The sequence below is a fragment of the Zosterops lateralis genome (genome assembly GCF_965231275.1).
Source record: "Zosterops lateralis genome assembly, chromosome: 19".
NCBI lineage: Eukaryota > Metazoa > Chordata > Aves > Passeriformes > Zosteropidae > Zosterops > Zosterops lateralis.
In genome coordinates, this window is record NC_139779.1 from 2,042,600 (window position 1) to 2,059,498 (window position 16,899).

The window sequence follows — 16,899 nt, forward strand, 5'->3', positions numbered from 1 at the left end:
CTGGAAGGAAGGCTGAGGAAACATGCTGAGGTGTCTTTCTCTGCCTTGGCCAGCCCTGACACCTCAACAGTAAAGGGGGCACAGCTCGGTAGCAGGGTGAACCTCACCGACCCCTGTGAGTTCTTTCTTGCTTGAAGGAGTGAAGCAACGATGGCAAGAAAAAAGAGGAGGCTGTTCTGGGTTAATTTAACTGCTGGCTTTATTCATCAGGGGATCTGCCCCAGCAGACACCCCTCAGCAGAAGCAGCAACGGGGGAAAAATGAGGGAAAAGAATCTTTCTGAACCCCCCAATGCAACACCTTTTATTGGGGGGAGGAACTCAGGGATGGGTTTAACTGGGGACAAATCAGGGGCCAAAGGGCTCTCTGAATAAATGACACACATAGTAACAAATTAATAACTCGGGTGGGGAGACAGTTGAAGTCTTGTCCAATCACTTGGGGTTTTTCCTGGAACTTTCCAGACTTTTGGGAGAGACCCCAAAGTGACAGACAAGACCCAGGGGATGGGAAACTTCTGACTGACACATAACTGGGGTTGGGGTGAAACCAGTGAGGGTGGGACATGGGGCATGGGACAAACCATTATAACTTATAAAAATGAACTTAATCAAGGAACAAATGCATACATAAAACTGATAAAACCAAACCCACACCACCACAGAAACAGAAGGAAACCAACCCCCAGAGCCCACTCACAGGTATTTTGTCTGTCCTGTTGTCCTTCCACACTTCTAGAAGTGCCACCACCATGTCCTTGAGCTCTGTGCGAGACAAGACCCCATCCCGGTCCACGTCAAACACCTTGAAGCAAACTGAGGGAAAAAAGGGAATGACTTTGCTGTTAGAACCACTCCATAAATCTTTTTTTTTTTTTTTTTTTTCCTTTATTCCTTGCAGCCTCTAAGCCTGCAGAGCCCCCCTGATTTAGTGCTGACAGTTCAGTGGGGAGGGATGCACTTGTGGAGGTGAGGAAATGGGAGCAGCTGTGTTTAATAAACTCAAATTCCTGCAAAAATCCTCTGCTGTGTTTGCTGATGGGAAGTAGCAGGGGATATATGTGCATCCAGAAATTTCCAGGGAATTACAGCTTGGAAGTTGCAACAATGTGGTTTTGGAGGAGAAGAAGGGAACAAAAAGTTGTTTGAAAAACACAGGAACCTTGCAGGGAGCCAGCTGGGGACTGGGCAGTGAAAAGCCACAACATGCTATTTACCACAAGACAATCAAATAGGACATTTGTTTTCTATTATAGATAATAAGTAGCTAAGTGTTTGCACTTTCTATATTGAGATACACATTTCTGCCTCAAAATGCAGAACACTGTAAAAATACTGAAATGTAGTTTTTTTCCCAGTTAGATAATTTACATGGAGCTACTGATAAGCTGTAAAATACATGGAATTAGGTTTAATCATCCCTTTATAAAAGGAAATCATTATATTTAAAATTCCTCTATTTGTTTTTAACTTCTAAAGTCACCTTTCACAGACTTGTTCAGTGGGAAAACAATCTCAAAAGGTGAAAACAACTAAACCTAATTGTTCAAACTGAAAAAACTCCTCCTAAATTAACAATTAAATTTTGCATACTTACACTTCTGTCTCTCTGCCAAGGGTCCCCTGCAACATGCTGAGAGCCCACAGGAAATTTCTTTAAAATCTATGTGATTGTCTCTGTTTTCATCAAAAGCATTAAACAAACCTGCAAAGCACAAAAGCATCTCCTGTTACAGCACCTGAGAGAGGGGTTCAGGGGGGAACAGGGGCAAGGACAACCACAAACACTGGTCATTTATTCTCATTAAAGGTGATAAAGGCAATTAAGCACTGCTAAGAGCATTTAGAGGTGAATGAGATCTCTCCTGGATGGCTGATCCAGGGCTGGGGAGGGAATGAAGAACTTTGAACAGCTCCTCACACCCTCTTTGTGATGATTGATTTAGAGCTGAACCAGCATGGGCAGAAATTCTTACAGAAATCACTGAATTTCACCGCAATGATTGATTTGTAATGATTGATTTAGAGCTGAACCAGCATGGCCAGAATTTCCAATTTGCCTGACAGAAATTCAGAAATTCCTATGGAAATCACTGAATTTTTCACTGCAATGTTTGATTTGTAATGATTGATTTAGAGCTGAACCAGCATGGCCAGAATTTCCAATGTGCCTGACAGAAATTCAGAAATTCCTATGGAAATCACTGAATTTCACTACAAATCTTGCCCTTAAGAGCTGTAGCTTCAGCCTTCAAAGCATTTAAGAGCTCAAATTATTCAGCATTATTTATACCATAATTTATTTTCTTTTAGCAACCATGACTCTACAGAAAGGAAAGAATGGTCAGAAACCATTCAGGTTTCCCCACAGCAGCTGTGCAAAAGTTTAAATCACTAAGTAGATAAAATACACTCAGAAAGAAAAGGATGTGGGGATACATCTCTGCAGAACTGGACATAAATTGTGATTTTTTTTTACCATTGCAGATTTGTTACTTACTGCTGCCACTTATCAGCAAAGCCAAATCTTTTGGTAATAAAAAAAATTGTCACTCCAGGAGTGCAGAGGTGCAAGAATGTCCCTGAATGTCCTCATGTCATGCAGCAAACGGCAAAACTGCAACCTCCAGTTATTACCAGAGTGGCTTCAAGTGGACAGACCAGTTTGGTTGTCAGTAGAAATAACAACCTAACAATGTCCTGAATAAAAATCTTCCTTCATTTACACTCTTAGGGAGGAGTGTTTCTTTGGCTCCATGGTACAACTTACACACTGAGTCATTTAATAGCTGAAACTCCCATTTGGCAGTTTAAAAATGCTCAATGTTCTCTCATCCAGGGCCAGAAGTTCAGTTTGTCTTTACAGAATCATAAGAAAAAAAAAATTTAAGCAACTACAGGGCAACTTCCAAATGAAATCTGACATTTTTCCTGCCAGCTGATAAGAATGCAACACCTCCTCCAGCATTCCAGATTTCCCAACAATGAGATTTCTCAGTTTTTCTCATTTTTCAGAACTCAGTGAAATTATTTCTGTTCCAGCTCAAAGGACATTTCAGAACAGAGACTTTGAAAGGCTGTGAGTGAGCAGAGGTTCCTCACTGAGCCCATCCCATACCTTCACTCAGGGATTGATGGATTGGGGGGGACACCAGGGGGGCAAACGTCTCCAAATCAAAGCGGCCAGTCCTGGATTGAGCTTTCAGCAGCCAGTAACGCTTCTCCAGGTCGATGATGTCGGATTCTTCCACTGCAGAATCAACAAAAATAAACCAAAATTACCTCCTTTGTCCACAGAATCCTCTCATCTATTCCCCATCGAGGAGTTCACCATCAATAACATCATCACAGAAATTCACTTTTCCCACTGTTAGAGCCTCTTCATTTTTCACCTGTTTTCTTTTTGGTGACTTTTAACAGGCAGATTAAATCTGCAGTGTCTTCTTTTCCTCAAGGGTTTCAGTATTTAAATCCTCAAAAAAGATGTGAAGTAGCATTAAAATAATAAATCTCAGATCTTTTATGGAAAAGAATTATGTAGTACTTGGCTGCCCTTAAAAACTCCTATTTCAAAATTTTTAGGATTTTTATACAGTAATAAATTAATAATTAAATTAATTAATTATACAGCTAAGTTAATAATGTTACAGCTAAGTTAACTAAGTTAATAAGTTAATACAACTAAGTTACTAAATTTTAACGTGGCATTTAAATGTTGTATCTCAGCATTATTTTTTTCCCAAATATAAAACAGTTTGTTTAATTTTATTATGTACACTATAGAATAATTTATAATTATTTAATTTACAGTAAACACTGAGGAGTGGTTACTCAAACCTACAATACAGAAGAACTTAAGAAGCAATTTAAAAATAGAAAAAAACCCAAATCCAAGAAACAAAACAAAGTGCTAAGCAAGGATAGACAAAAACAGCCAAAGGAAAAACTTCAAAACTTCAAAACACTCTATACAAATGCTCTCTTTATGCTTTATCCTCGAAATTAAATATATATATAATAAAAAAAAAGATTAAATTTCTGCCCAACAATACTTGTAACCTTTTTACATATGCAAGTGTGTCACAACAGTGCTTTAGGTCACTCAGTGCCAATTAATTGGTTCTCAAATAGATCTGCAATGACAGAGCTGTCTATATTAAGAACCACTACGTGTGATCTCATTCCCAGATGGTTCTGAGCCTCTAAATCCAAGCCAGTTTTCTAATAGGTTTAACTTGAGCTATTTGGCCTGGTTTAGTCCACAGAAACAATAATAATCCTGTCAGGCTTAAGAACACAAGGGCTTCGCCTAAAAAAAAGTTGTGTTCAATTGGAATTTTATTGATTTTTTTGCCCCGTTGGTGTCATTAGGGGCAGTAATTGAATTAAAATAGTAACTTGGGTAAGCTGCAATGAGGATGAAGTTGTTGTGAGCACCCAGCAGGAGCATCAGATGATGATGCACCAAAAAACTTACACAACTCCTTACCCAGAGTGGAAAAATCTGAATTAAATATCTGGAGTTGGAGGAGTGGAAGGGCTTTGAATTTTCCTGTAAGGTGTTTTTAGAGAGCCCAGCTGGAGAAGTGACATCAGTGACAAGTGTTCCTTTGCTGTGTGCCTTCAGAGCAGCCACAGAGGTGACAACCCCAGCCCTGCCTCCCCAGGGCATCATTCCCAGCTCCTGTGTGTTCACACAGGGACAAGAGGAGCTGATCCAGAAGAAAAACTCCTTTTTTTTCTCCTTTCCCCCTCCTTCCCAGATGGATCAATCCCCTGGTCTGTTTTACCATCCCCTGGCTCTTGGCTGGGGTGTAATCACACAGTTATTTGGGTTGGAAAGGACCTTTAAAGGTCACCCCAATCTCCTCCAGGGACACTTTCCACAGCATCCGACCTGGCCTGGAATGTTTCCAGGGATGAGGAATCCATCATTTTATCACAAAACCTTTTTCTCTCACATCTACACTCAGTTTAAAGCCATTACCCCATAATCTGTCCCCACAGATCCTATTTAAAGTCTGTCCCTAATCCATGAGGAAGCAGAAATGCAAATTTATGAAGGAATATTATTCTACTAGAAATCAAGAAAGAGGAATAGAGGAGTTATTTCTTTAAATATCAGAGATGTGAGGAGTTTCCCCTTCCCAAACGATGGCAGAGGGGAGGCTGTGCTGCCATTTACAGGAATCCCACTTCCACCTTCCTGCTCTCCTTAGCAAACACAAAAGCATTATTTCTGTCCTCTTGTGCATGACCATGTAAATCACTTTGCTTCCTTTTAATCCACCTCTGTAAGTAGGAAGAATAACAAATGTGTGAGCTGCACTTCATTCTTCGAGTGATGCAACACTGAGAATACTCAAAAGGCAGCAGGAAGCTCAGCTTGTCCTCACTGAAGAGGAAATCTGCAGAACCCTTTCTCTGGCAGGTGCAATATTTGTCTTTAGTAATTAAGAATTGCAAGAATGTTATATTCTTATATATGTAACTCATAGAAGTCAGTTGTATTATGATTTTTTTTTTTGATTGTACTTCTACAGTGGTAACTCCATTGATTTATTATTTCATTTCAGAAAATAAAGGTTAACAGAAATCATCTTGTGTTTCTGTTCACGGACATCATGGTCACTTAAAGACAGAAAATTTCCAAATAATCACCTTGAAAAGAACAGCTGATAAGTGTCAGCACAAAGTGTTACATTTTTATTCCTGCCCCAGTGCTCTGACTTTTTTGCACAAGAGCCAAGCACTTGAGAAAGTAAAACCAAGTAGTAAATAACATTCTTAGCACTGATTAGCCTTACACAAATCAGGTTAGGCACGAGCAAAAATGTGACAAAAGAGTATTTCTCATTCACAGTTATAACAAACTGCAGCCCAGTGCTCCAGTTGCAGTGAATAAAAAGGGACCAGGATTTATTGGATTGCAGCACAGGAAGTTTAACTGCAGCTGAGCAGCAGCTGTTGCATAATTTGATTTCTCCAGAGTGATATTTTTTTGCACATAATCTTGTAAATCAGTCTCAAGATATGCAGTGCACCATCCATTCCTCCATGAGTGCAAACTAAAAGAAATCTCTGGCAATTTATGATTATCCACATAATCATATTTGTTACTGAAGTTAAATGAAGCATGGGAAAGGCACACTGCACTTAATACCCAAACACACCAATGGGCATGACAAAACACCATATTCCACAGAGCTTTTGCACAGATAAAGGATTTTATCTTCTCAAAATATATACTTTTTCCCCCTTAATGTCTCTTCAAATCACATCAAAGTGTAAATTGGGCTTTCATTCAGATTACTTAAAAAGATCTGGTTTATATTCACAATATAGGCCAAAACCTCAGGACACACAGGCTTTCTAGGCCAAGTAATTATTCATTTTGGTAATTAAAGACATGATATGATTATTTGAGGTCACAAATACACCTGAGGAATTTAAGCAGTTTACTACCACAGGCTGATTTATGTCTCCCTCATCACTTGCCCAGTAGAAATATAAAAAACTTTCAGATCTGTAAATCTATGAATACTATTTTTTTGGTTCAATTCTCTAAGAATTGGACCAATATAATCAAGATGATAATAAGTACAACTGAAGCACAGTCTCCTTGTAAAGGAAGAACAAATAAACATTTTCAAATCAAAACAGCATCTGTAAAACTACTAAAAATGAGTTAATTTAGAACGTTGATCAATAGGCAGGTGCATAAACACTAAACCCTCATGTTACATTTTAATGCCGTTCCCACAAAATATTCCATAGATACAAAGCCATAAATAATCTCCTGCTTTAGAAAACAAATTTAAAAGGACGTTTTCATTTCATCCACTGCTTATTACAATTCTTTATAGGACCAAGAAGTCACTAAGTATTCCAAGAGATGATAAAATTCCATATTTACCCACCTATGGGTACAATCCTGTCTGGCTCACAGCAGCAGAAACATACCATATTCCCAACATTTTACCAGCACTTGGATTGTTCTCCTGTTCACCATGATGTGCTCCAGGCAGTCCCCTGATGGCAGGGAGGGCTCTTCATGGCAAACACAGCCACCAAACTCTGCTCCTCACTAAAAAAAAACTCTCCTTTGTGGCTTGCAAATTAACCCCCAGGAGACTCTGGGGCTCAGAGCTGCTTTGCAAGACATAAAATAGCCTGGAACTAAGAGGATAACAAGTGGCAAAATACAGATTAAGTGACACCGAGGCTTTTACTTATTGGCCTGGGCTGCTGACAGACTTTCATCTTTGTGTTTTTTCCTAATTAAAAACAAACACGTGGGGAAGGGGATATTAAAACCTGGGCTAAGAGAGATCCGTGTGTGTGTCAGAGATGAGTATCCAGCAGAATATGGATTATCTGTGCCTTAAAGTCGGAACAGGGAGGTGATAACAGCACAAGTGATCACTCTGTGGGAGGATGATGATGGGAAAATGCACTGAGGGAATCCCTTTGCTGGCATTAAAAGGTTGGGTGTTAAATTCTGGAGCTGGGACACCCACTCTGGGATGTGTGGAAGCCTCTAGAAGCCACTCCTGAAGATTGGGAAATGTTCAGGAGCCAAGCCACACTTGGGAAAGGCAGCACACAACGAAACCAGCCCTTAAAAGCTCCCCTAAAGCCAAAATCTTCAGGAGTGGCTTCTAGAGGCTTCCACACATCCCAGAGTGGGTGCCCCAGCTCCAGAACACGAATTTAACACCCAACCTTTTAATGCCAGCAAAGGGATCCCCTCTTCATCCTCCCACAGAGCTGACAAATCCCAACTTGCTCCTTCCACAATATTCAGCTTTGATTTTGTGCCGTTTCCAAAACTGCCTCTTCCACTTCCACCACCCATCCCTGCTCATCCAGGGCTTGTACTAAATGAGTGAGAAATGGATATTCTAAAATAGAATTATTTGTACTGATTGCAGTCATAACTGCACCTCGGTGGGTTGAGGGACTGTCAGAAAGAACAAGGTGGATTTTTCTGACCCCATTCATAGGGGAATTTGGGTGTTATTTAATCAGAACTCGGTGACACAAGAACTGGGGGACAAAGAAGTACAAATTAAACATTCTGTCAGCTCAAAACCAGCAAGCTGATGAACAGAATTATCTTCCCTGTGGAAAAGGGCTGAAAATCTGAGTATTTCAGCCCATTACATGATACTGAGTCACGCCAAGATGACACATTAAAAAGGCAACCAGCACCTATGCTGCAGCAGAAAAAAAAAACAAAAAACATTTGCAGCCAAATGAAAGGAATCAATGAGGTGTTCCCTGAGTCAGTGTGACAGAAATGTGGGATTTACAGGCTCCACCATAGTGCTGTTCAATGTGATGGCTTCAAAAATATAGATATTAAATAAATTTAAATGTATGTGATCATACTATAGAACTGAGAAAATCCAAATTATTGCTGTGTGGTCACTCCTCAGGTGTAAAACAAATCCATATCCCTGAAACTGCTTTTTTTAGGAACAAAGGCCAGTTATTTTGGCAGCTTTCAAATAAAATTATTCATATTCCTGATTTAAGTGAAACGGAACCAAATTTGATTAAAAGCAGCAAGTGTGTGCAACTTCCTGTAACTTTAAAATTTCATTTCTAATTATGTGTTGAGAAATGTAATTAAAGTCATCTGCACACCAAAACAAATGTTATTTACAAAGGAAAAATTAGTATTCCTTTGTTTCCCTGATAGCCTGGCTCATTAGGCAAATTTAAATGGAGTCACTGATGCCTTGCAGTGAAATGGGGGCTGTTTCTAAATCAAAGGGAATAACTTTTCCTATTTTTATCACTGCCATTTTTTTATGGCCCTGACATATTGTCCAAGAAGTTGGATGGGCAGCAGAGTGTGAGGTAAGGCTGGGGAGGGGAGGTTTGTGCCAGGAGATGCAGCAGGACTGAGAAATCCCTGAGTGCACCAGTGAGTGGCACAAATTACTTGGTATTTTGCAGGAGAAGAAAGTGGAAAGGTTTCCCTCTTTCTCTGGATTCTGGTGTTTGCCTCAGTTTACCAAACATGGTCTCACTTCCTGGTCCTTCCAAAGGTAACCATTCTTCCAGGAAAAATATTAAAATCAAATATTAATATTATAGTAACATTAATATCAAATATTAATATTATGGTATTGATATTAATGATAATTATTGATATAATAATATCTTAATATTAAAGTATTTAATATAAAATATATCAACAAGCCTTCAACAGGTTTTACAGATTCAGCTGGGTTAAAAATACTTCTGTACTGAATTTCTTACTCCTTAGAGTGACCTGATTAGGCTGAAATTACTTCCAAGTGCTCGAGCACTTATATTTTCCTTATTTTTGCATCTGTTGGATGAGATTCCTACACTGTTGTAAATCATAAAATTTATTTTTATCTAGAGGTTCAAACATAATTATCACATGGAGTTTCCAATTCTGTGACAGTCACCTCATCACCTCCAGGAATTTCTGGAATTCACTGAAAAGTTCCATCCCAGCTCTGACATGATGGTACCAGTGACAGGGACATCAAAACCAGAAGTGAGAACCATAATAAATATGAAATAAAATCTATTAAAACGGCAGCTGTTAAATTTATTTTTTTTTTTAATTCTTCAGTTTCAGTATTAAAAAAACTTTCTGTGAAAAGCAGTAAAAACTCTTCTGGAAGTTTCAATTTCAAAGCAAAAAAAAAGAGCAGATCTCAGTTTGATAGAGGTGAAGATCCTTCCCAGAGCTGAACTCCAGAACACTCAGAGGGTTTGGGGTTTTTTTTCCACATTCCTCTTTCTCTGCCTTGTCTATGAGACCTCAGAATATTCTGTGGTTTTCTGTAACCTCAGTGTCTCCTGCTGCCTTTCATGTAATGCAAATAAATTACCTGTTCATAAACTCCTGACTTCATCCTGCATTTTCATTTCAGACGGTCAGAGAAGAGTTTGAGTGCCCTTCTTTAAAACCAAGAGGATAAAAAGGGTGTGTTGTTTATTCCAGGAACTCACCCATTAGAGGATTCAAAGCCACACTGGCACCAGTGAGGAAAATCAAGGGGAACACATAAAACACACCCAGACTGCTCAAACCCCTGACATCTCCTCCTCCCAGGGATCCTCAGGGATGGAATAGATGCTTGCATTACACTGGTACATATCAGCTTTTTGTTTTTAGATTTCATTTCAAAACCAGCTGTTCCTTCTTTTACATTAACACAAACATAAGGAAACACTTCTGCTCTGGAGACAATTCCTGAACATGTTTCTCTTTAGTTAATTCTACCACATGCCAGGAATATTATTTATTTTACTGGAGAAGCAAATTAAGAGGTAACACTTATTTTTGAAACAAATATTATTTTCTCAACTCTCTCAGTAGTTTTACAAGCAAAAATAAACCCAGTATTACCAGCCAACCACTTCAGAAGACAGTTTTTGGTTTTAGCTTGCTTGGTAGCAAACTTCTATAGGAGTGTTGTAGCTTCAGCATTATTATCTCTTAAAAATAACAACTCTGTGTCCTTGTACACAACATTTTACACCACAGGAAGGAATGAGCTCAGAGAAGGAATTTCTCTCATTGAGCTGAATGTAGCTGAGGAGGGAGATTCAATGCACAAAGACCCTGCCCATGAACTCTGGCAGGTTTTGTGAAGATGTGCAGCACAAAGAAGCACCTTTACTCACAGTGTGTGACTCCAGCCAGGGTCTGGTAGAAGGTTGGGGTGTCACTGTCATCAGTGAGGGTCACGTAGACCCCTCCCGAGAGCAGCCACCGCGAGAAGGTGAAAGCGTCTTTGTTGTGCAGCAGCCAAACCCTGAACTTCTCATAGTTCACCTTCTCACCCTGCAAGAAAAAAAAAAATAGAAAAATGGGAGATGTTTTTTTCTCTCACTGCTGCCAGTAAACAGGAATCATCCAGCTGTATGAGCAAAAAAAAATTGGGACAATCTCCTAGAAAAAAAAAAAAATAAGCGCTAATGTAATTTTTTCTGCTTGGAGCCATGCCTGTTTTTCCTTTTTTCCTTTTGAAACAGCAATGGGAGGGAAATTAACTTTCAGTTCTCGCTGCATTTCAGCCACCTACTCAATGTGGCCTTTGGAAACTCATTTACCCTGAACATCAGGTGAAAGGGATGAAAAGAAAAATGGTTACTTGCAATTCAAAATAGCAGAGGTTATTTTGATGAATTTAAATGTATTATTATAGCTACCAGCTCTGCTGCACAAAAAATAAAAGCAGGTGCTATAAAATCATAAACACTTTTATCTGTGCAGGTATACAAACAACACAGAAAAAAATGAGATTTAGGAATAACTAACGTTGTGATTAATTACTGCAGGAACATGTGGAATTTTTTTGCTTCTACTGACCAAAACTCACGCTTGGAGCATAAATGTGACCATGACATTCCCAGGATTTGCTCACTCTCTGTCTCCTGGAGCTCCCTGATCAGAAATACATAAAATATACACATTCACAGAATTTCAGTGCTGTTTAAACCATTGATTTGAATCCTTGCCAAGCTGTGGCCATGAAACCATAGGGATCAGCAGACTAATTTCTACAGGACCTACAAAACTACCTCAAATAAAAGCAAACCCATTATCAGTAGACAAACTCATTATATGGAGATTCTCATCTCCAGGGGAAATAAACAGGGGTCTGCAAAGTGGAAGAGGTTTCAAGTCATTGATTATTTAAACTCCCCTCATATCACAGACCATTAAACTTCACTGAATTACATCTCTACAGAATCCAACAATTTGCATTTGGCCACGGACTATCTGCAACTGCCAAGTGCAGAAAATTGAAAATTCACTGTATTCCCTTTGCCAGGCTGCTCCAATGGTTCATCACCAGCACTGCTGAAACATTTGCTTCCTATTCCCATTGCAGGGGATTGTTTCAGTTCCAGATACTCATTCTTTTTATGCCTCTTCTTCTAGACTATGAAGAGTTTTATATTTTCATCCAGCAAATCCTAGACTGGTTTGGGATGGAAGGGACATTAAAGCCCATCCAGTGCCACCCCTGCCATGGCAGGGACACCTCCCACTGTCCCAGGCTGCTCCAAGCCCTGTCCAGCCTGGCCTTGGACATTTCCAGGGATCCAAGGGCAGCCAGAGCTTCTCTGGGCACCCTGTGCCAGGGCCTGCCCACCCTCACTTTGATTTCTTATTCTTTCATTTCTCCAACACTTTGGACCAAGAGAAAAGAACATTTTCTCACCCCTGTTCCACCTTTTCCCTCTACTTTTTGCATTGCTCTTTGTAAAGGCAGCATGAGCTGGGTCATTAAAACTCCAATTTCCCCTGGAAGGGCAATGAAGAGGGGCAGAAAAACTTTGGACAGGAGGAAGAAAGCATTTGAAACAAGCAATAACTACAGCTGAACTATGATAGAACTCGAGCAATGCAGTTATCACTGATTTTTTTTCCCCCCTTTATTTCAGAAACAAAATGAAAACTCAGATACATCCTAAAGCTTCTATCTCTAGCTGAGTACATGCAATAATTCTGATGAACAGAAGTACCTATAAACATCATTCTGGAAATCAAAGCCATCCTCCAGAAGGTAGGCAGGAAGGCCCACAGCAGGAACATTAAACTTTCTCACTCTCCAGCAATGACCGTGGATGATTAAGAGCCCAGTAAATCCTGCTGAGTGGGTTATTACACTATTTTCATTTTAAAAGAAAAATCAATATGCAGCGTTTTCTTGAACAGGAAAAAAAAATGCTCTGAAGCTCAGATTGATACTCATCTTCCTGCAAGGCTTCATGAAGCACTTCTGGATTTCTTGGACAGTGTGCAATTAACTTGTGGGGTGCAATTCATCACACCCCACTGATGGGAAATCAGGAAATGACACTGTGGGGCAGCTCCAGAAGCTGGGCTGGAGTGGATTCAGGATTTATGATCCCAGCCAGGGCTCAGGAATGCAATCACTGCCTCCAAAGGACACCAGGGCCACATCAGAGCCTGGCTCAGGCAGTGCCCACAGCCAGAGTTATCTCCAACACAGAACAATAAAATCTCGAGTAATTAAGTAACCTGATAGCCACAAATAAAGCTTCCCAGTCAATCTGCTCAATCCTTTTGCCAGAGGAATGTACAGTGATGTCTCCATTTTGCTGGTCTTAGTCTTCTGATAACAAACCAAGCAAAAAAAAACCTGAAAATTCATCAGGATCCCTGGAGTCCAAGAATCATCTATGAACACAGCAAAGTACCAATACCCTGCTTTAGAGGAGGAATTCAGCAAGCTCCATAAAGATTACATCTCTCAAACAACCCAAAGCATAATTAAATCTTGTAGCTCCTGACAGGAACAATGATACAAAAAGCAATAATACAAAACTATTATTTTGAAGCAACCACTGCTGTCAGGCATTTTTAAATCCTGATTTGCAGATTTGTTTTCTTCTCAGCTTTGTGTTCTAGATTTCTTCCCTGCTTGCAATAAAATATTCACACTAATGACTAAGTTCCCAGCAGCAATATTAGTATTTAAATTTACCTGATGACATGATTACCATTGGGAAATGATCTTTTTTCAGCACAGAGAATGCCTGTATTTATACACCAAACACTGCTCCCATCAATAGAAATTACATGTAATACCACAACACAAAAAAAAAAAAAAAGAGCTTTTACCCTATTTAAACAAGGTCAATTTGTTCCCAGACGTGCATGAGGATGAAAAAGAAGCTACTTAATGTAATCTTGACTTTTTTTTTTTGTAAATATAACAGGAGAAAAGGTGCATGACAAACCTCAGAGAAGCATTTCTTGAGTGACTCTGGGACTTTGCCATCAACCACATGCAGCATCTTCTCCATCTCCTCACGGACAACATAACTCCCAGATTCATTAGAGAAGAGGCTGAAAATATCTGAGGAAATAGAAATAAACATCTCTTAAAGTTTATAACTGGCTGAGAATGTCAAAGGCTGAGCAACAACTTAAGGACTAAAGACTTAGGTTGATCTGAGTTCAATATAGGCCCACAAGGTTTAGGTCGAGATCTTCCTTTTCTTTTACCATTGTAATCAAAAGGAAAATGAGTATCATCAAGTCAGATTAACAGAGAAGACAAAACAACAGAAGTCAGTAGGCAGATGATTTCTTTAAAAAAAATAAAATTATCAATGCCATTCTCTTTGCTCTGCCCACATACAGAGACCATCAGGCTTTTTGTAGGATCCCAACGCTGACATTGATGATGACTTGGCAAATATTTCATTTTGATGAATACAGAAAACAAAAATGCACCTAATTTTGAAATCTACAGCTAAAAATGCTTCCAAAAAACCCTGTCTTCACTGTAAAATGGTCACATTTTACACTCCCAATCCACTGCCTCACTGTTACTGTTTGAAGTTACATCACTTACATTTTGTTTTCTCCTCCTCTCTGCCTCTTGTGAGTAGAACTAATCCAACTATCAAGTTATTGAAGTGCAGCCCTTTGGATATTCCTCCAAATGAACAGTAGATAACCTAGAAGAATAAAACAGAGAAGTTAACAAAAAAATAGAGAAGTTAACCAGAATCAGGGCAAACAGAGATGTCAGAAGTAAAAACAGCAGCTCGTACTGAGGCTCCACCTTATGTGGTTTTTAGGCCCATCACTTTACATTCAGCTAAACACATTTCAATTATTAATTGTTTTCCCCTCTTGTAGCTCTTCTGGAGCTACAAACAGCCTTTACTTAGTGAAATCAGGTATAAATCATGAACACCAATATAAAATCTCCATGTTAGAACCCTCCAGTGAAGATATTTCTCATTTACTCGTGCTGTTATTTCCCCAAATTTCTTTATCAGGGCTGAAATCTCCTCTCTGATAATCTCAAAGGCATCAGGGGATGCAGCAGGAATCCCCAGGGCCAGGCTGGCAGCAGAGAGGGGAACACCAGAGAGCCCTGTGAGTCACTGCCCCATCACAGGGTGGTTTCCAGCACAAACCAAAATTAATCCAGGACTGGGAGTGCCCCGACAAAACCCGTCCTGGGCCTGGCAAGGCTGGACTGGCCAAGCCACACGAGGCTGATAAGGGAACACCTGGAGCAGAGTGGATACACCAGATTTACTGCTGCTCCTGCAGCCTGGCTGCACACACCTCAACAGGGCTGCAGAAATCCTCTCCTTGTCTGTCTGTCTGTCTGTCCATCCATCCATCTATCCCTTTGGAACACTAAAATATGTCTGCAGCATGGCAATGTCAATGTACAGCAGCATCTCATTCTCCACACAACATCCTGACCCCACTCGGAGACATAACATGACCCAAATTCTTGAATTTCAGCCTCTCCTCTTGCTAAACTTTAATCCATTTTACAAATGCTTGAAGGGCTGAATTATTAAAACTGAATTTGTGCTTTATTTGGACACAACAATTGCTGAGGCTTCGAGGCAGAGATTTGAATTCCACACTTTTTTATGTCTAATCCTTCTGTCTTCACCAGATGCCTCCAAGGCTACACTGCCCACGTGAGCAATTTACCTTCATGTTCCACTGCAACCATTATTTTTTTTTGGAAATATGCAGCTAAAATATCCTCTCACTTCTGCTGAACTTTGTACATCTCAGCTGCCACAGCAGATAGACACCAAATATTACATTTATACATTATTTCAACACAACACAAGGATTGCTCTGGAGATAAATAGAGGAAAGGGATTTTGTGGATAATGTCCAATGTATCAATATTTAATATATGTAATTAAAACTAAGGGAGTTTAGCTGCTTAATCATTCCTTGGGAAGAGTTAATAAACTCTGAATAGTCATATAACAGATTTTTAAGGAGGGAACTCCACATTTTTTCACGTTGGTGCGGCATCTGGAAAACTTCTAATAACATGCACCACCGAAATGTGATGCAAGTTTGTGTTTTCCAAAATGACTTCATGCTGTTGCAGCTTCGCTGAAAACAGCCACACCCAGGAAGAATCACAGCAATTTGCATTTCAGAATCTAACATTTACTATCATTATAAAGCACATAGAATTCTTTTTATATAAAATCTAAGCCTGACATGTTCTGTTTCATGGGCAACTGAAGAGTTTAACAAGATTTAAAAATCTGCTTCCCACCACCTGAGCAGCTTTCCTGCAGTTTAACAACACAGACACATCTCTAAATTTCCTTTTATTAATATCTTCAACTCCATTCTCCCAAGAGATCCTTCCAGATCACGACTGTCCTGAACAAGTAAAAAATATTTTGTGTGCAGGACAATCGCCCAAATTGCCGGACCAAAGTCTCACTGGTTTCACTTCTCTGTTTTGTGTCCCATTTAAAATTCCTGTGTTTTTAATTTAACAAATTCCTGAAGGCCTCTTACCCCTGAGAGATGAAAAGCCATTATTCACAACATGCAGAGCACACACAGCCCAGCAACCTGAGGCTCCAAATGATCTGTTTTAGTGACCGAAAGGCTGAAAACTCTGGATTTTTTAGCTGCCTAATGACTTTGCCTGCCTCTCCCCATCCTGAGGCCAGGAATTACAAAGCACCCCTTGACTCAAATCCCAATTTTGGCCCAATTTACAGTTTTCAAGCTCCCAGATTTGATATTCCACTGCCTGAGTATGAATGTTACAAGTGCATCGTAATTTGTACTCAAAATTTGAGATGAGTTCTGATGAGAAGCCATCAAAAACCAATTAGGAGTCTTCCATTAATTTTATTTCACCACCTGGAAACCAAGAACTGCTCTATAACCATCATGAGTGTTAAAAGAGATCATCATCACCAAAACTGTGTCTGTAAGGACAGATTTTTTTAAAAAAATAAAATAAAAACCAGACAGCAGATATTTGCAACCCCAGAATCTCTGTTTGTGACCAAATCAGTAATTTAATCCTTAAAAAGGATATAAAAGTACAAGTATAAC

General features: G+C 39.5%; 1 protein-coding gene across 5 annotated transcripts in view; it reads right to left on the reverse strand.

Annotated features, from left to right (window-relative positions):
- Positions 1-16,899, reverse strand: part of USP32 (ubiquitin specific peptidase 32) — a 64,957-nt gene that overhangs the window by 26,617 nt on the left and 21,441 nt on the right. For 4 of the 5 annotated variants that reach the window (XM_083875098.1, XM_083875097.1, XM_083875096.1 and 1 more), the window contains exons 3-8: positions 14,393-14,498; positions 13,773-13,891; positions 10,680-10,839; positions 3,118-3,249; positions 1,597-1,704; positions 700-815 (exon numbers count right to left, since the gene is read on the reverse strand). In XM_083875098.1, the coding sequence (XP_083731224.1) occupies positions 700-815; positions 1,597-1,704; positions 3,118-3,249; positions 10,680-10,839; positions 13,773-13,891; positions 14,393-14,498 (741 nt within the window). Of the gene's footprint in view, positions 1-699; positions 816-1,596; positions 1,705-3,117; positions 3,250-10,669; positions 10,840-13,772; positions 13,892-14,392; positions 14,499-16,899 lie in introns of those variants that run through there. The other variant, XM_083875099.1, reaches the window with a different exon arrangement.